This window comes from Oxyura jamaicensis, chromosome 7, assembly GCF_011077185.1.
Source record: "Oxyura jamaicensis isolate SHBP4307 breed ruddy duck chromosome 7, BPBGC_Ojam_1.0, whole genome shotgun sequence".
Classification (NCBI taxonomy): domain Eukaryota; kingdom Metazoa; phylum Chordata; class Aves; order Anseriformes; family Anatidae; genus Oxyura; species Oxyura jamaicensis.
Genome location: NC_048899.1, coordinates 30,023,462 through 30,042,447, shown reverse-complemented (window position 1 = coordinate 30,042,447; position 18,986 = coordinate 30,023,462). Strand labels below are relative to the sequence as shown.

At 40.4% G+C, this 18,986-nt stretch overlaps 2 protein-coding genes across 4 annotated transcripts; one reads left to right on the top strand and one right to left on the bottom strand.

Annotated features, from left to right (window-relative positions):
• Positions 1-403: 403 nt before the first annotated feature.
• On the bottom strand, positions 404-11,580 carry CEP70 (centrosomal protein 70). 2 transcript variants are annotated; one of them, XM_035332428.1, is made up of 16 exons: positions 11,442-11,580; positions 10,811-10,910; positions 10,533-10,656; positions 10,033-10,213; positions 9,587-9,756; positions 8,338-8,397; positions 7,561-7,660; positions 7,076-7,164; positions 6,347-6,421; positions 5,155-5,257; positions 4,313-4,483; positions 3,524-3,670; positions 2,806-2,974; positions 1,910-2,024; positions 992-1,071; positions 404-610 (listed from the first exon to the last, which is right to left on the bottom strand). In XM_035332428.1, the coding sequence occupies exons 1-16, from the start codon at positions 11,448-11,450 to the stop codon at positions 549-551; spliced, it is 1,755 nt and encodes a 584-aa protein (XP_035188319.1). In that variant the 5' UTR covers positions 11,451-11,580; the 3' UTR covers positions 404-548. The 2 variants fall into 2 exon arrangements, with proteins under 2 accessions (XP_035188319.1, XP_035188320.1); XM_035332429.1 differs by having other exon boundaries at positions 11,434-11,572.
• Positions 11,581-11,602: 22 nt separating this feature from the next.
• FAIM (Fas apoptotic inhibitory molecule) lies at positions 11,603-18,902 on the top strand. 2 transcript variants are annotated; one of them, XM_035332432.1, is made up of 5 exons: positions 11,603-11,718; positions 14,055-14,190; positions 14,559-14,787; positions 16,097-16,146; positions 17,031-17,868. In XM_035332432.1, exons 2-5 carry the CDS (start codon positions 14,080-14,082, stop codon positions 17,178-17,180), a joined length of 540 nt encoding a protein of 179 aa, XP_035188323.1. In that variant the 5' UTR covers positions 11,603-11,718; positions 14,055-14,079; the 3' UTR covers positions 17,181-17,868. The 2 variants fall into 2 exon arrangements, with proteins under 2 accessions (XP_035188323.1, XP_035188321.1); XM_035332430.1 differs by lacking the exon at positions 11,603-11,718 and adding an exon at positions 13,360-13,429 and having other exon boundaries at positions 17,031-18,902.
• Positions 18,903-18,986: the final 84 nt, after the last annotated feature.

Here is an 18,986-nt window from a genome sequence, read left to right as displayed (position 1 = left end):
ACCAGAAACAACACTCGCAGAACAGCGGTTTGCAGCACAAAGCAGGAAGCCTGAAATCATGGAAGTACTTAAAAAGAGGATAGTCACTAACTCAAATCCCAAACTTACCTGAAGAGGCAAGCAGTATTTTAAAATAAGCTCCCCAGCCAACCAAGGTAATGATGGAAGTGTCACTGTGAAGGCAGTTAGAGCATCTGTACCTCATACTTACCCTTTGGATTGCAGCTGGTGCAGGCAGTGATTTTGTTAGTTTTCTGGCTTTGTGCTGGGTTCAGTTTCCTAGATCAATACATTTATCAGTGTCTGGTGGCTCTCTCTCTGGGACTGAGCAGACCAGTTGTTTGTCATTATTTAAGTTTTTCTTAAATTGACCATGAAACAAGAATTCAGAGAAATGAAGGAATGCAGTGGCAAAGCCAAGTTTTTATTTATGTCAAAAAGTGTGAAACTTCATTAGGATAACAGAGATTAGAGGTAGCTGTAATGGTATTCATAACAGGCTGCTTCACAGGTTACGTAAGTCTTCCTAGAATAGACCAGACTAACTCTTATCTAGCTGCCAATTTCAAGTTTTGTACAGTAGGTAAAATATCATCCAGGTTACTGATCTCTGGAACAGAATGAAAAGCAAAATGGTAAGACACGTACACAGAACACCTTCAAATTCAGCCAGAATTCTAGCTTAAGAATACAGCTAGTGAGCAAAAAGTACTACAGAGAATAAACTCCTCAAACCTCTTCATGTTTTTAGAAAAAAAAAAAATAGTTTATGAGTAATGCAATTGAATGTAAATCAACCCCATTTTCAATGAAAAACTTTTATCGGTCACTTTCTCAGGAAAGAGTGAGAGTGAGGCAAAAATTAGCACCTTTTGTCACACTTTGTGTTTTGCTGCACACCAGGAGTAAACAAAATAGGTGTCAGCTATTTAAAGTCTTAAGAGGAAGCTTTGGCATGAAGATAATTACAGCTGTTGCAAATATTACTCACCTAGAAGACGGAGCAAATCTTGAATGAGAGCTTGAAATGGTGGAAAGAAGCACTCATGTTCTTCTAGCTTATTGATTATGCTGAAAGTTGTAAATAAGAATAGCAGATCAAAGATGTAAGACCAGTTTAAGCTCACTCTGTTGGCTGCTTTGCCATACTGTGTCATTGCCTTCTGCAAACACTGCTACTTAGTAGCATATAAATGCATTTCCACCCAAAATGCATTCTCAAGTTCTGAAACCTGCAGCCAGCAACTGTTAATTGTCCAAAGATTCTAATTTCACTATTTCTGCCCTGTCTACATCCTTCCTTTCCTCCTTCCATAGCGCCATGTAATTTTTGGACGGGAACAGTAGCCCGCGTATGCTAAATATCCTGTGTGGGGGTGGCTGATGTAACCGCTTCGGAGGTGGAGGCAAGGAATATTTTACAAGCAGCTCATCTCTAGTCAGAATTGTGAGACGTATAGAGAGGTTGAGGGAGTTAGTACTGTCACAGTATTAACTGTGTCAAACTTACTGCTGCAATTAATCTTTTTGAACATTTGTATAGCACATTCTCAATGCAAGCTCTCACAATTTGTTACCATGAAGATGAGAGTAAGATTTGTCCAGCTCCCAAAATCCACTCGTTGGAAGTTCGAGGCATACATTCTCTCAGCAACTAATACATGTCAGTATTACACCTGAAGCCTTGAAACACTTCCAGCTCCCCACCAACATGCAGTACTTGCTGCGTCTCCATAGGAAACACAGTTCTGTTCCATTTAGGATAGTAGTGAGTGAGTCCTTCACTGTCACAGCTCCCTGACGTTGTAGCAAATGATTGAAGTCACTTTCAGTATCAGACTGAGACAGGTCTCTCAACTGGCAAGTTTGACGTTTGAAGAATTGTCACAGATGGAACAGCCCTAAATACCTGTGAATGTCTTGGGTCCCCAGAAGCTGCTGTACCTGCTCAGTCACATTCTCGTTAATGATGTCACACAGTTTCCCAACAGTATCCACTACCACAGTGGGTGGAACTGAACTATCTGGAAAACAAACATTCGTGTTTCTGGTAACAGTAAAAACAGGAAAATAAGCCGTAATTCAACTCTTACAAGAACCCAGATTTTATTCAGCTTTCACACATCTAGGCCTATGAGTTTCGTTGTTCACAGGAAGCAAAGTGCCTGTGTTCAGAAATAAGCTAATGTTACTGGGAGGACGAAATCTCGCATTAATCCTTTAGTAGCTAAACACTTGTCAGAGCTGTACGTTCTCACAAATGAAATGGTCCTAAAGTCTTCCCTACACTGTTGGTGGAAAGGAGCCAACTGAAATTATATAGAGAGTTGTTCCTTAGGTTCCTGTAAAACAGAAGTGCACTACAGGGGGCTAGGCCAACAAGGAACCTGCTCACTCACACTTTGTGAATAGCCAGAACTACCTACCGGTAACGGTTGTTCCAAAATAATTAAAGAAAACAAACACCATTCTTAACTTATTTTTCAAGTAGAGAGAGGAAGATGATCAAGGAGAATTATTGAGTGCACGTGAAACAGAACTATGGAGAAAGAAATAAAAGACATCTCAACTTCATGTTATTCCCTTCTCCTGCCTTTCTGGTATTCCTCAGTAGCTGCTAAAGGCTTAGAAGTTTTTGCCAACTCCCAATTAACTGACAGCCTATTTTTACGTTCCAGTGAAGAATACACCTAGTTTACTCATTACTGAGCAGCTCAATATATCTTCTATACAGAGCTGACCTTTCACTTATCTTCTTTTTCCTTTAGAAACAGTCTGAACAAAAGGCAAGCAGTAAGCCTTTACCTAGCTCCAGGAGCTCGTGGAGATTTCTCATAGCGTTGGTCAGCTCCCCCAGTTTTGTGTAAACCTCATTCATTCGTGGATAGATGCCATTCAGAGAATTCACATCAAACAACTTCTGGAAGTGAGAGATTATTGCATAGAGCGCTGGTAAGGATGGCGTCTGGCTGTTCTGTAGTAAGAAGAAAGAGTAAGTTATCAGTGCTGTTGCTTAGCAAGGAGGGATTCATCTCAACCATGAAGCATTCTAGTCTGTGAAGAAAGCCAGGTGCAACTTCCCTTATTAAACTAAGGCATTTCAAATATTCTTAAAGCTGAAGAGTTATTTTGAAGAGGGTTTTCAGATGCAGATATCCAGCAGACCAAAAATATTATTTAAAAACAAAACAACAACAAAAAAAACTCTCTAACTCTCTTGAAAGTTTTCTGTTGCTTATTATGTCTGTTTATTCTCAATGCTGACAGAGAGAAACAGACATAACAGGATAATACCCAAGATTACAAGGCAATGCAAATTCATCATCGGCAAAATGACTTTGATTAAAGCAGTCTTCCCTGGGGTGAATTTATCCATTACGTTAAAACAGTCTCTGACTATTGAACATCTTCACACAGATATTTCTTAAACTCCGCAGGGCGTTCAGATGCACAGGTCTCATCAACATGCGGAGAATGCATTTAAGTACCTAACTTTTGTTTATAGCACTCTGGTAAGAATTACCTTTTCCTTGTTTTCTATTTCTTCCAAAACTGTATCTACTATGAACTGAAGGTCTTGAACTCGTATGGATTCTCTGTTTTCCTGTGGATCTGTGCTGTGCCAAGGCACCAGTTCCAGAGTCAGTTTTCTCAATGACCTGTGTAAATCCTTTCAAAAGGGAGGAAGGACAGCTTATTATAGAAACTGCCTAGAGTTGCTTTTACTACAGAAAAGGGCTGATCCTCTGCTTCTCATACGCAGAAGTATTTCAGCTTGAGAAACAGCAAGGTCTAAGTTTTCATGGAATTTAAGCAGAGTTCCTTGTTTACATTCTTTGAATTAAAACAAACACTGATACTCTGAAAGTGAAAATGCTTCATGTATTACTGCTTCAGTGAAATAACAAGCGTTGGTCACAGAAAGCTTGGTTTTAAACAAGATTACTTCAATTGTATTTAAATCAAAGAGTTACTGTTCTGGTAAGGCAAAAGGGAGAGAGAGAGAGAATGTGTCATCATTTACGTGCCAAATACAAAAACTCTAAAGCCTACATGTGGTCCTAGGGACTCAGCCAGAACAAAAACATTTACATGATATACACAGAAGAATACATCTGGCCTGCATGTTTTTCGCTTTACTATGTTTCACAGTAGTATGTACACTTTTAAAACTTTCTGCTGTCCGTTTAATACCAAGTCAGACAACAACAAAGGCTACACACACAAATAAAAGATCTATGTATAGGGAAGCACTGAGGGGTTGTTAGCAGATAAAAGGAAGAACATAAAGCCAAGCATGATAGTGCCTTACCTTTAGGGCCATTAGCTGATCTGCCCACATTTCTATAGTGAGCGGAAGGTGCTCAAATCCACATTCCTGTCTGTTCTCTTGGACACAATTTTGTACTGGCCCTTTACTGCGCCTATATATTAACGGAGGAGCTCTTGGGCTTCGTATAATGGAATCGATATTGGACAACACCTTCAATACAAAAAAAAAGTTATTGCTCAAATACAACATTTTATAATAAAATCTCTCACCGTCAGAATCATGATCATGTAAACGTTAAATCATAAACATCTCCAGAAAGTTACTATCAATGAATTTTATAGATGCATTCAATATATAATAGAGTCAAAGGTTTTAAAATATGCTAGTTAGAAGATACATGAAAGTAATGCAAATAAGATCTTATGGTATTATCCCATTGAGAGATATTTGATGTTTGTCTCCTTGTGACATTGTTACTTCCACAGTTTACATTTTGCTAAGTTTTACTGTATTTGCTCTTTCTTTATTCAAGGAGAAATAAAAGCTACCATCTCCTCAGGCATTTTTAGAACCGTAACATAAGGATGTGATTTACACAGGACCTTGATCGGATACTTTTTCCTAAAAAGACTTTGGACTAAATCATTGATTTGGTGTTTACCAAGCCAGCAGTCTCTGCTTTTTTGCTGTATTTTCAGGTAGCTTCCACTAAGCCTACATTAACTGCCATACACAGAACATTACACGTGTTACGTACAGGGCTTTACATGAGCTCTTAGATTCGAAATAGCATGCTTCAGTTTACATAGCTAAACAGAACTAGTTTATTATATTTCACTATGAAAGTGCTAGATACACATGGTAAGATGAAATTTGCATACCTCTAAGTACTGCTGGCTAACTGCCTGCAGCTGGTCTGCTCCTGCAATACTCTCAGGTTCTTTCTTTTCTTCTGTTCCTTCTCCGATACCACTCCCTGAAGACCTACATGCCAAATCCATATAGGAGGTTACCCAAGTAGCCTTAGCAGAAGAGACGATTTTCAATTTGATTAAAGAACCAGGAATGTAGCACATATACTTACACCTAAAAAGTGAAATTTCCATTTTATAATGCCTGCCAATACCATTCCATCAAACCAACTAGCTTAACAATTTAATACCTAATATAAGAAATTTATCTCAAGTCTCCAGGCTGATGTTATTCCAGACTGCATGCCAGTGTAGATGTGCAGTTATTACTAGAAGTTCTACAATGACTTTAGAGGTGAAACCCAGAATTTTACTCAAAATAGTCAGATCCTATGCCCAGTCTTTATCTGCTTCTGCATGAACATCCTTCCTGCCTTACTATATCTAACTCACTACCCTTCTTGTCAATTCTAAGGTGACTTTCAGTCTAAAACTACTGTAAATCATACTCAATGCATGAGAGAAAAGATCATTTAAACATATACAATATAAAATGGAGAACCAAACATTTTTAAAGTAATGTCTTTTCCAGATTACGTACTGTACTACAAAATATGTCCCATTCAGTATACACGTGCACAAATGATTAAGTGAAAGTCCAGATCAAGACATTTTGTCAACGCTAGATCTCTAATGCCTTTAATGTACTTTCTAAGCAACGTTCAGGAAAAAGAGAAAAAAAAATCTAAGTATATTTCTAAGGACAATATGGACATAACCTGGGGTAGCTGCAGCCATTTGCCAGCTCTCATAATACTCTCTCATTCACAATCCACAGCACAACCAGTAACTTGCTTTGGAGCTCACAGAAGCAGCAAACACCACTGTTTGGTCCTGCCCATATTGCCTGCGGGAGCGCTCAAATCCCAAAAGATAAAATGAAATACACTGCTGTGCCCCCACCTGGGCACCATGCCATCACCTCCTGAAGCCACAGCGTGTCTTCAGAGATGCACAAGCGTTTGTTGCCCATAAACGTGGCTCTAGGGAATGGTGATAAGGTACATGCTTTACAAGCTGTTTTCTACGTTACAGACTGCAGAGTATATTTGCCTTTAGAAATTCAGAGGATTCATGGAAGTTACTGAAGAAAAATACTTACTGGATGGTTTTCTTTAGAAGTTTCTCTAGTTTCTTCACTCGGTGCTTGTAAAGTTTTAATTCCTGTGCAGTAGGCCTGTTAGAAAGAAAAAGGTCCATATTATTTATATGTCTTGCACTTGAAGGCATCCATAACACTCAGCCAAGCGAAAAAGCAAGAAAGCTCTGCCAGTGCCATATCATTCAGGAAAGGAAATTCTACAATATTTCTGCTACAATATTCTTCAATATTCTACAGATTTTTACAATATTTCAGTATAACTGTAATGCAGATAGAGTGCACCACCAAAAACCACTTTTGCTGTCTCAGGCTTTCTTACTAAAGCGGTCTGCATCTCTACGTTGACCAGCAGGTTTTAAAGTGAAAATGAGGCTTAGCAGTAATGCTATTAGCGGAAAGACTACGTTTTTGTGAGCGTTCTGGGTCAGCCAGCACACGAACCCAGGCTGTACTCGCAGACATTTTTACTGCTTTTGCTAAATAGAGTGCAAATATCAATGCCATTGTCCAACACAATGCACTGTGCAATAACAGCTGTTATTATTAACAGCGTAGGGAGGAGAGCAGGTTGATTGCTGTCACCCTACTAGAATATGAATTCTTTTACAAATTGCTTTTAAAGGCAGATTTCACACTATGCTTTTACAATTGCTGGTGCTTTCAATTTCTGTCTTTGTAAAGCAGTCTACTGAAGTGCCTTTACAAAGGATGATATTTATCCTTTCTCACCTTGTTTCCAAATCTTTCTTGAGATTTACATTTTCAAGCAAAAGCTGTTCATTCCTGGCTTTTGTTTCAACAAGCTGATTCTGGAAAGACTGCAACATAGACTTCATTATTTCTTTTATTTCACTCATTTCATAATAACAAGTTCAAGCACTTTAAAGTATGTAAGTGTTAAGAGAGGTTCCCATTTGCCTTACAAAGCAAGGCAGCACGGATGAGGAAATAACCAACTAAGATCAAGAGCCTGCTGGAGGAGACCACAGGTGGAGAACCTGTGATTAAAGAAGTCTTTGCAGTGCTCAGCAAAGACTCACAATATAGCACTGAATTTTGCATAAACAGATTAAGACAGTGAACCCTGCCCAGAGCTTACAAACTATGAAGACAAGAACAAGCAGATAGAAATCAAAGACACGTGTATTTCTGTGCGGATCTTCAGGGGTTACCATTTAGAGGTCTGCATGGACTTATTCTTAGCAGTTCCATACCATCAGCAGTGCTCTGTAATTAGGAGTAGCATCCAGATTTAAAAACTCTTCTTTGCTTTTTACTTCTCTCTTTACATGATCTTCATCTTTTTTATATTGCCTATTAGGAAGAATAAGATCTCTCAGTTTATTGCAATTCAATTACCTCCAAGCTCTAAGTTGGTTTAGTTAGCAGTTATGTATGATAATGTTACCATAAATTGAAAAATAGTCAGAATAGAAATTTTGCCCTAAGAGCCACTGCTCTCCTCTCTTCCTCTGTGAAGCTGTTTCATCTACTAATTGAGTAGACTTACTCCTCGAGAGAAATTCTAGTACAAGCAAATCCCATTTCAGCTTCAAGATAATAATCTCGAATTACAGGAACGTCTCTCAGGTATCTGCTGGTTGCTCTGTATCATGTAGGCACCACGATGGAGCTAAGAGGCTGGTATTCCTTTTTTTTTTTTTCTCCAGTTGAGGGAGCACAGCTAATGCAGTAGTTCTTCCTGTAAACCAGTGCAAGAAGGGAAGAGGAAAACCAACCAAAGGCTTATAGCTCAAGTGGCTAAGTACACCCACGTTCCTAGCTGCACTGGCCTCCTGACCTAGCAGCTGCTTAGACTGACAGTTATTCCCAGGATGAATCCAAACTTCCAAGCCCATTAGAGTCCCTTGCTGTTTCTTACACGCTAGCGACGTCTGGAACATAGAACGTTTACCTTTACAAGTGTTAAGAGCAGTAAGCAGAAAGAAAACTTTGATCAGTCAGACCAGGAGGCATTACATGAGACGTACCTTAGCTCCTTCTTCATTTGATTAATTTGAGATTCATAGTAATCAATTAGACAAAGAAACCTGGAAAAAAAGGAAAAAAAAGCTATCGTGATTTTCAGATCTTCTAAAAGAAAAATAAATCGTGTCTTAAAGATACTGTAACCAACCCGTAGGAAGAGGACAGCTTGCACAGCTGCACTGTGTTTCAGAAGTGCATCAAACAGTAGGTTCTCCCTCTTATCAAAGAGTCAGTTTTCCAAAAGAAAAAGGAACGCAGAGACATTAACCCTCTATTAGGCTCAAAGTATTAACCCTCTATTAGGCTCAAAGTATTAAAATTACTCGAGACAAGAGAAAAGCCAAATCCTTCTGACAGCTTCCTCACCTTGTGCCTATGTTTACACAGCATGCTTAACAGCATGGCACACCCCTCAGTTCTAGGGCTGCAGCGACCAGAACAAAGGGTCCCACACAGCCCGAGAACGGGCATCTCCAAAAAACTGCAAGTGCTTTCCAAGAAATGGTTGCAAGAAAATAAAGCCACAGAAAACTGGACAGCTGAGAAACTGCCTTTCCTCTTGAGCCACTCTGTGATTTTCTGTTTTGAAGATACAGGTGAGAAAACCCAGGGAACCAAATTCAGTGGTCCTTTTTCTCATTTAGCGAGGGCACAGCAAGAAACGGAAGCACACAAACCCTTTGAAATTCTTCCTAGGTTAACATTACCAGTCAGACTTGGATGACCCAGCCACACCAGCACAACTAAGTGACAGGTACACGAGCCCTAAAAACTGTCTAATCTCTGATTATAGTAGAGATACAGAAATTCTATTCCACGAGACATATGCTTAGAATATTTTCAGAACTTGCACAAAAGTACCCGGGAAACCTTACAGCATGCCTGCAGTTAGCAGTTGCAAAGACTGCTTTCCCAGCCTGTGTTTTAAATTTACATTGTAAAACGTTAGAAGCTCAGAATGAAATCACCCTAGCAGATGCTGAATTTCCAGTGAACCATTCTTCGCTCTTTGCTGACACCTGGTGTACGCAGTGGCTGAGGGTTTTTAATTTTTGCCATGGATTTATCCAGCTCACATTTATCATGCAACAACAGGTTATTGTATTAAAGTACCTTTACAAGGCTTTGTATTTCAGCTTGCACTCCCAAGATATCCAACTTTCTTCATACAAGTATCAAGAACAGTTATTCTAAAATACGTTTCTTCATTTAATGCTACAGATCATTTGCCAATACAAGAAAATTTCTTACTGCTGATCCAGAAGAGACTTGGGAGCTCTTCTGCAAAACTGGCAAAACATTTTGGTTTGAGTGGCAACACGCTGCTGCTCCTCCATCCCAGCTTTGCACAGCTCCTTCTGCAAACGGGCAATAATTTCTTCCTGTTCTTGCAGCTTTTCTTGTTGCTGTTGGTATTTTGACTGCAAGAAATTAGAGGAGCATTCTGAAATTATTCTCATTCTCACACTGGAGACGGTGCTCTACTAGCCCAAGTAGCACTTGGTCCTAAGGAAGCTTAGTACTTGCTTTTTAGACATACATTATAAGAAAATGCTTCATGAAATGTAAAATCTTACCAATAAATAATGTACTAACTCTGACACAGGACTCATGTTTATCTTGACCTATGTAAATATTTCTAGTGCTTTCAAGAGAAGTCAGAAGTTTGAGTCCTCAGGCAGCACTATGTGAATTACCTGTGAGACCTGCTGATCTTTTTGAAGTTCTTTGACTTGATTCTGTTGCTGGCAAACTTTAGCTATCGTCTCATCTTCCAGCTGACAAATTTTTGATTTAATGTTTTTCACCACGTTTTCCAACTCATTAGCCCGTTGTTCTTGTCGAGATGCCCGACCTCGTTCCTGTCGTATCTCGTCTCTAAAAAGATAAATCCTTGATTTTAATTAAACTCGTTTCACTAAATACAGTGAAGGATGTACAGGCCAAAAAACATTATCTGATGACACCTAGTGCCGACAGCAGCAGATACAGTAAATATGCTGCTGTGGGACAAAGCAGCAGATAATAACACAAAAAACTCAAGCAGATCTAGGCCAACATTGCTGTATGCTGGACAAAAATCTCAAGGAAAAGGTCTCAGGCCTCGGGTGTGACATGAGCTCCACCTGGCAGAACATAGGCACTGACAGTGCTTTTGCTCTGCATTAGCAAGTAAATTCCTTCCATCGCATCTCACCTAAGATTACGATTAGCCTCCATGAGGCCTTGCATCATCCTCTGGTGTCGGTCAGTGTCTTCCACCAATGTTGCCAATGCAAGCCTTATTCCCAGAGAAGACTGAGTATCTATGACAATCATATCTGGAAAAATACAGAATAAGCAAAGTCTTAGCAAAAGGCTTTTAATAACTGACGAAGACTGTATCACCGCTACCATCTGGAAGTGATGGCTTTAGAAACACATTATGAATTCAGACTTAGTATACAAGAACTTGTAAAATTGGCGCTTCCTTACCTGATACGTTTCTGCTGTTTTGGGGGGCAGCAAGACTCACCGGTCTCAACCCATGCCGCATCAATAGCTTGTTTAGGTTTTCCCATTCGGCTCTCTCCTGCTACAGTTGAGAGAAGAGGCAGAAACCTGAATTCTGAAGATGAGCTCATGGCCTCCTATTCCTCTAGTTGTGCATACAGTGGAAGATACCAAATGCCCCCAAATAAAAACCAAAACCAACACAACAACAACGAAAAAAACGAGAAGAAACGGACACACAGTCACACCCAGCCACAAAAGCCACAGTTGCTCTAGGTGGACTTGCAACGCTTTCCAACAAGATCCGTAAAAAAATATGGGGGAGATTAAAGTACTAAACTGCACACAGACGACCCAGGTTATTCTGATCACTGTTGTAAGAGAAAAATACAAGACCAGGCCCCAAGCTCGGGCTCTACCCTGACGGCAGCGCCTCGGGCCAGCACTGCCTCACCCCCCTGCCTCCCGGCCGGGCACGGCTTCTCGGCAGCCGGACGCCCGTTCTGCTTCGTGTTTAATTTATTTATTTGTTTGTTTATTTATTTATTTATTTATTTATTTATTTTTGTTTTCACCGCCCGGCAGCCGGGACAGCCCGCGCTCACCCCGGTACCTCAGCCATGGCGAGGAGCGGCCGCTCCGGGTGCAGGGATCGGGATCACCGCGGAGATAAAGGGAAATGAAGGAAGGGATCGTGCAGCTGCGAGGGATGGCGCCGAGGTGGAGGGCGGGCTCCGGGGGCTCCTGAGGCGATGGTGGCGGGGCCGGGGCCGCGGCCGGGGATAACGTCCCGCCCGTTCTCCCGCCTGGCGGCCGTGAGGGGTGGGCAGAGAGGCGGGCGGCCGCCATTTTGAGGCGCGGGGCGGAGCAGGGAGCGGAGCCCCGCCGAGGTAGGAGCGGGGCCGAGCCGGGCCGTGCCGGGCCGAGCACGGGTTCGGGGCCGTGTCCGTGTCCGCCTTTCCCTCCCTCAGGCACCGCCGTGGACGGGGCGGGTTAGGACGGCTGCGGGGCCCGGGCCGCTGCCGCGCTGCGTTATCCGGCTGCCAGGAGTCGGTGCCGTCAGCCACGGGCTGCTGGAGGAGCTGTGGAATCGCGGCTGTCAGGGTTTAATTGAAAAAGAGAGATCTTTAGCAATAAGCTTATTTTTTTCTTTCTGTACAGCACGTTACAGACTGAGGGCAGGCTCTCGGGGTGGTATCGGGGGTGGTTGAAGTGCTGGTAGAGATTTTTTGCGTGTATGTGTGCGGCTGGAGGGGGAGCCCTGCGCTCTGGGGTTCACAAACCTGCTGCTGTACCACCGCCCGCTGCCCCTTGCAGGAGCGGGTTGGGTGGATTCCTCCTGGAGACCCTATTTCTGCTTTATAAACCAAGTCCCTGCGTACACAGAAGTACATCCCCTTTGGGGCTGCTTGCCTGATCAACAGGAAATGCTGTGAAATGATGCAGTCTTTACCTAGTACAATTTCATTTCATTGGAGAGAGTAAATGATACTTTAAACTTTTTTTTTTTTTCAGTTTGCGAACAGAATCCTTTAGCACTACTGACAAAAACATGAACAGTACTACAGCAGCGTTAAGCATGTTTTAAAATAGACGCTTAAGTCAGACTGAAGGAGGTTTAATTTTAAGGGCATGCTTACCATTGTGCTGAAGAGAGACCCTAAAGCTTACAACCTTAATTCATTTTTCACTAGCAAGTACAATTATCAAAAATTCAGTTGTCACTTAATTATAGCTGTTGGTAACTAATAACTACATCGGGTTAGAGCGAAAGAACTTGCTTTAGAAGTGCCTTACAGTGTTCTTTGCCTTGTGAAATGTGGAAGTGTGACTCCCTGACAGCCGATGGGAGTTTCGTTATGTGTGACTAACAAGATAGTGGAGTCCTTAACGCGGACAGCTCTAACACAAACTGATCTGGTTAATAAAAGCAATATATTAAAAATAAGCCAGTAGTGTTGTAAAAGCACAGCCACTGTCAAAACAACAACAAAAAAACCCTTAAGTGAGAAACGAGCGATGTATTTGTGGTTAGCGTAGCTGTTAGGATAGAATTGTCAGGTTGAATTGCTAATAATGATTGTTGAAAATTTCAGTGATGGTTTAGAAAAACCAGCAGGTGGAAGTTGTTCTCGTTTGCTGTTTCATGTCCCCTGAGGTGGCAGTAGCCTCTAGTTACCGTTTGTGACTGAGGTGTGGAGTTGTGGCTTTAGTTCCTGCTTTGGTCAAGCTGTTTCCTTCCAAGCATTTGCTCACGAGTCAGGCAAACAATTTTTCCATCAAAGAAGTGACAGAACTGTGATGTGCTACCAAAGGTAGAGTTAATCGCACATACTGATTTTGTAAATTAATACTTACATCTGCCTTTTTGTCCAAAAGGAAAGTGTTTTACAGCATATATTTCTGGTAGTGCATGACAGTTCATGACACTTTAAAAAATAACCATAACCTTACCTGGAGAAACAAGGAAACCTTAGCTCTCAGCACTTTCCTGCTGCTATTCTGCTTTTCTTTTTTTTTCTTGCTGCTAGTTGGATTAAAAGCCATTTTGGTTACTATGGCATCCCGCGAGGAGATTACTGTCTATGAAGATGAAGTAAGGTAAAATAACTGAGTATGAACAGATTTTGGAAAGATATCCACCATTCCAGCAGTCATTTATGACTGTATCTCAACTTCAGAAATCATTTAAACTGAAGGATATCTTTCCCAATCTCCTCCCCTGTGTGTGTTTGTGTGTGCAGAGTTGCATCTATAAATGATGTAGGTAATATGAGAGACTACAGACAAATTTGTTAAAACAGTGTAAGATATTATAATAGCTAAACTGGTCATCCCAACTAATTTTCAAGCTTAGAAGGCTAAAACAGTTTCTCAGAGACCAAATAAAATACTGCATTTTTGTGCCTGCCAAGAAATAATTGTCGAGGAACATCTGAGTTCTGAGTACAACTTTTTAGCTATGTTGTCACTTGAAATGGATGTTTTAGAGGTTAGACAGATACATGTCTTTGTATGGCGTTTGTCAAAGTGAGTTTATTTACCTGTTTTTTTGTGATACTTTTGTAAAACTTGGATGTGTAAGTAATTGTGTAAGCTTCGTCTTTCAAGTCTCATTTCACAGTTGTAAAAGGTGACTTGCCTGAAGTAGCGAAGCTTTGAACTGCAGTCATCAGTATTTGAACTCTTTCAATGACAACTAATTTTCTTTGTTCTGTTTCCGTAGGTCTCGGTACAGCCACCTGCAGAAGATGACAGACCTGGTGGCTGTTTGGGAAGTAGCTTTAAGCGATGGTGTCCATAAGATTGAATTTGAACACGGGACCACTTCAGGAAAACGTGTCGTCTATGTTGATGGCAAGGTGAGATTGCTCTGTGCTCAAAATTCGCTGAGATACAGATAATACAAGTGCACTTCCATTCAGAAGTCATCAGAACAAACAAAAGATTAATACATGCAAATGAGGTATAGTCAGTTGGCAAACTTTACCTAATTCAATGAACTACATCATTTCAGTTAGTGTTAGGGTGTGAGTACTGATGAAGTGCTTTGCCATCCGTGGGCAGAGGCACTCTGTCCTTAGAAAATACTTCGTATTTGTACATTCTGACAAATAGTTAAGTACTGAGCTGTTTCCTCAGTTCTGGTTTATTTTTTGTTAATACTTAAACATGTTTCCAGGTTTGTCCATTAATACCCATGGTCTTTATTTCTTTTTTTTTTCCACAGGAGGAAATACGAAAAGAGTGGATGTTTAAATTAGTGGGTAAAGAAACATTTACTGTTGGAGTAGCCAAAACCAAAGCTACTATTAACATTGATGCAGTCAGTGGTTTTGCATATGAATATACTTTGGAGATCAATGGAAAAAGCCTCAAGAAATACATGGAGAACAGGTCAAAAACAACAAATACTTGGGTACTGAGCTTGGGTGGTACAGACTATAGAATTGTTCTAGGTAAGTAAATACTGAATAACTTCATGTTGCTGCCTTCAAATAAACTTGTATGCACTTAATAACTGAAAATTAAGAGAAAGCATAGTTCAGTGGCTAGCACTATTGGCAAGAAAAATCCTGGAACTTCAGAATTAGATGCCAATGACAGTCAAAAATATCAGTCCTGTCAGGTCTGCGTGAGCCTGCTGTTAGTTTTCTGTTCTGCAGCACCGTTGCTAACTAGGTAACCAGTAAACAATGCTTTCCTTTCAGAAACCATAAGCCAAAGTCAAGGAGTCTTTCACTGAAGAAGTATAAGGGTGTTACTCTTCATTTTCTGATAAATTAATTGGCCTGTTATTTTCTGCAGCACTTTTTAAATACAAATTCAATCTAAAATTTTCAGATAATGCTTTTTCACCTTCTCAGCAGCAGGGCAGTACATTTATTTTCCTCCACCCCCCTTTCCAAAATATGTTATAATAAAATGGATGGGAGGGATCCACTGAGGAATTTGTCCATGGCATCTATCAGGAAATCCCTCCTGGGTATCGCTGTGTGGTTAAACCTGGGTACGAGAGATACTGGGCTCTGATTTCTTCCTAAGCCTAAGGACAGAATGAACTGCCCCAAGGTGAAGATGTTGAGGGAAAGAAAGGCAATTTTAATGACAGAGATAACCTGGTCTCCTCAAAGACTTCTTAATTTCCATATACTTACTTAAAAGGCAAGCAATATTCAACTCTCTGTTGACAGTCCGTGGACAACAGTGTCAGTAATGTGAATTCTAGAGCAATGTAATTTAGGATCATCTGCTGGGAAAAGTAAAATAGCCTGTTTCAAATGAAAATATTCATATTTAAAGTGGCGCTCAAGTTTTCAAAGGGATTTTAAGAATACAAAGAGTTTCGTGGATGTTAAATAATGCTGCTTTTGAATTAAGCCTATCTGGAAAAATGTTAGCTTCATTGAATAAACAGTACTCAAATAATTAGCCCAATCGACTTCATTTTTGTTTTCAATTTTTTCTGTTTAAGAATGTCAGAACATCGCTTACAATATTGAGAGCAATGCAGTGTTAACAGCCAGGGCTAGGGAAAGGTAAAAATGTGTATTCTTAGCAAAAGTAGTTTGCCCATTGATGGCAGAGCCTCCCATCTCTCCAGTGTTAGAACAAACTCATAGCTCAGGTACTACGGTTAATTAGGAACTTCTGTGGGGAATTACAAGTAACACCCAGTAAATTTTTAAAATTCTTAGATCTCCCTGTCTGTGGGGGGAGGAGGGAGAATCTTGTTCTTTTTACTTTTTGTTCTCCTTTCCTTCGCAGAAAAGGACACTATGGACGTGTGGTGCAACGGTAAAAAAATGGAAACAGCGGTACGTGATCATTCCCAAAGGCTTTTCTTAGGCTATGGCTGTATAACCAAAGCTGACCAAAATAAGCCACGGCACGTATCTGTAACGTGCTAGCTAAGCCACAGCGAGGAGCACGGCACTTCAACAGGGAGTATTAGGGTACAACGACACAGCCAGCGTGCTATTGTCTGTCCTGAACTTCCTTCGCTGTATTTTATAACTGAGAGCATTTTGTATCCTGACTTAACTGTTAAGATGCTAGAAGTCTATCCACATAAGGATAAACAATGCTTTACACTTTTTAGACAAATCTTGTGGGTCAGTTGTCCAGGGTTTTTATGGAGAACATTTTCAGAGGAGTGGGAGGGACTCAAGTTTGACACAGGCTCTAGAACCATCTCATCCAGACCTGCTCATGTTAGTGGTGACTGAGAGCTGCACACCTGTATTCTTTTATGGCTGGTGATTTTGGTTGACCTAGAGATAGTCCCTAACACTTTGGGCTTAGGTAATTTTGTTGGAACAAATAAAATCTTTCCAGGCCAGCACTAATGTGTAGAGCAGATTGACGGTTATGAGGCTTCATGTATTTGGTGCCTTTATTTTGTGATGGTTCTCACTATGTAAGCTTCCCCATCCTCAAAGGATGTGCTTCCTCACTAGAGCTCACAAACCCAAACTTTTCCATTTCTGCTTATGTGAAATATTGTCATTTACACAAATCTTTAACTGGCAGTCTGACAGAGCTACATCTGCAATTCTGCAGCATTCTTCAGCAGCTACCCGTGGCTCCTGTAATTACAGGAGCTACAAGTGGTGGTGACCTTGGTAACAGTCTGATGCACTGAGCTTTTATTTTTACCAAAATACCACGTCTGTTTTTATTTTTGTCTCCTTTCTCCCAGGGTGAATTTGTAGAAGATGGAACTGAAACGCACTTCAGTGTTGGTGACCACAGCTGTTACATTAAGGCTGTCAGTAGTGGAAAACGAAAGGAAGGAATTATTCATACTCTTATTGTGGATGACAGAGAAATCCCAGAGGCTTTGGAGTAGCCTCTACTTAACTGATGGCTGTAGGACTAAGATCAGGAATTTCCAATTACTGTGGTAATTATTTGAATAAGAGGCATTTGGATAATGCCCTCACTAATATGCTTTACCTTTTGATTAGCCCTGAAGTGGTCAGGCAGTTGGACTCGCTGATCATTGTAGGTCCCTTCCAACTGAACTGTTCTGTGTGTAGTACTTAGCACACCTAGTTTGTGCTGGGTTTAGTTTCTAGGTTCTGTACATGAAATTAATCTTTTTGAGGACCAGATGAACACAACTGTATACAAGCTCTTACATTAGCAGTTTTTTAAAAAGCTATATAGAGAAAATATGTGACACTAAGTGCACAGAGGGCAGGTGAACTTAGGCAAAATTATATACTAGGAAAAAAAAACCTTGCTATAATAAAAAGCAAGCTTAATCAGTAAGATGCAGTCCTTTAAACACGTGTATTTGGAGGGAGAAGGCACATACTGAGCGTTGGAATAAGCTGTTAAAGTTATCTCACTAATTACTTTTTTCCTATTAAACTGACTTCCTGTGCTTTTCAGATGCTGTTAGGAAAATAGTTACATAAATTAATAAAAAGGCTATTAAAGGTTGGTACCAGTTCTTGCGTAACTGTAGTCATGTTGTATTGTGCTATGAAACTGTGGTTTATCCAGAGCAGGAGGAAGGATGATATATTATGCAAAAAAGAAAAATCCCTAGGGTTTTTTGAAAACTGATGCTTGTTAAAAATTCTTGCAGTAGTTCAGAAGCTCTGTGCTGTGCTTCTCCAAAAAAACCACCACCACCAAAAAACAAACAAAAAAAAAAACACCACAACAAAAACCCCATAGCAAGTTTTCTCGCATGAAACTTGTTTTAAACTAAAACCTCTTGAAGGAAGCTGAAATAAGAGTCTATTCTATGCTGTCTAATCTTACATCTACAGCTGTCTATTTTTCTGGCAGTAATGTGTGAATAAGGAAACGTTAGCAACACTTTTCCACTTGCAACAGCCTTAAGAGTTCAGAACTAGGCTTTTAGAACTTTGTTTGGGGCTTTTGACCTGTTCCTAGCATTGGGAATATTACCTTGGGAATTCCAGGTACAGTATAAACTGGGAATGGGATGGGAATTCATTAACAAAGCCTTTGGAAAAAAAAAAAAATTAAACACTGATTACATTTGGTTTTAGGGTTCAGGCTGCTCTCTGTTAGCACAGTGCTTCACAGGCAGATTAAACACTTTCATTATGATGATTGTATTGGGTTTTTAATAGTTTTGTGCAAGCCCTTCTCCCCGGCTAATTACAGTTTTTAACCACAGGTAACTCCTCAGTCTAAAAGCAGACCTGACACTGACAGCTGTGCTCTTATTTATGTAGTGTACCACTATTACAACCTGTTAAAATGCTCAATTGCGGCTGTAAATGGTGGTTTTAAATGCTTTGGATTGTACAAATCTGCTAGTAGCTTTTACTTTTGGATAATGGATTTGTTTTAAACCCTCCTGATATCAGACTTAATTTCAGGCTTTACTGCAGAAGGGTTTAGAGTACCTGAGAGCTGGACAGAATCCCTTTTTAAATTGAAATGGGTCTCAGTTCTTAGGTTTTACCACTTACTCTCTTCAGGTCACTGCAGCAGCAGTATGGACATCTCTAGCTACAATGTTGACGCTGTAATCTCTAAAAGATATCGGTAAAGGCAGATTATTGAAGAGCAGTTTCAACTGTAACTTGAACCAGTTCTCTGCTTTCATTGCAGCCTTGCAAAGAGATTGAACACCACTGAGAAATCTGTACCATAAGAAAAAAAAAGT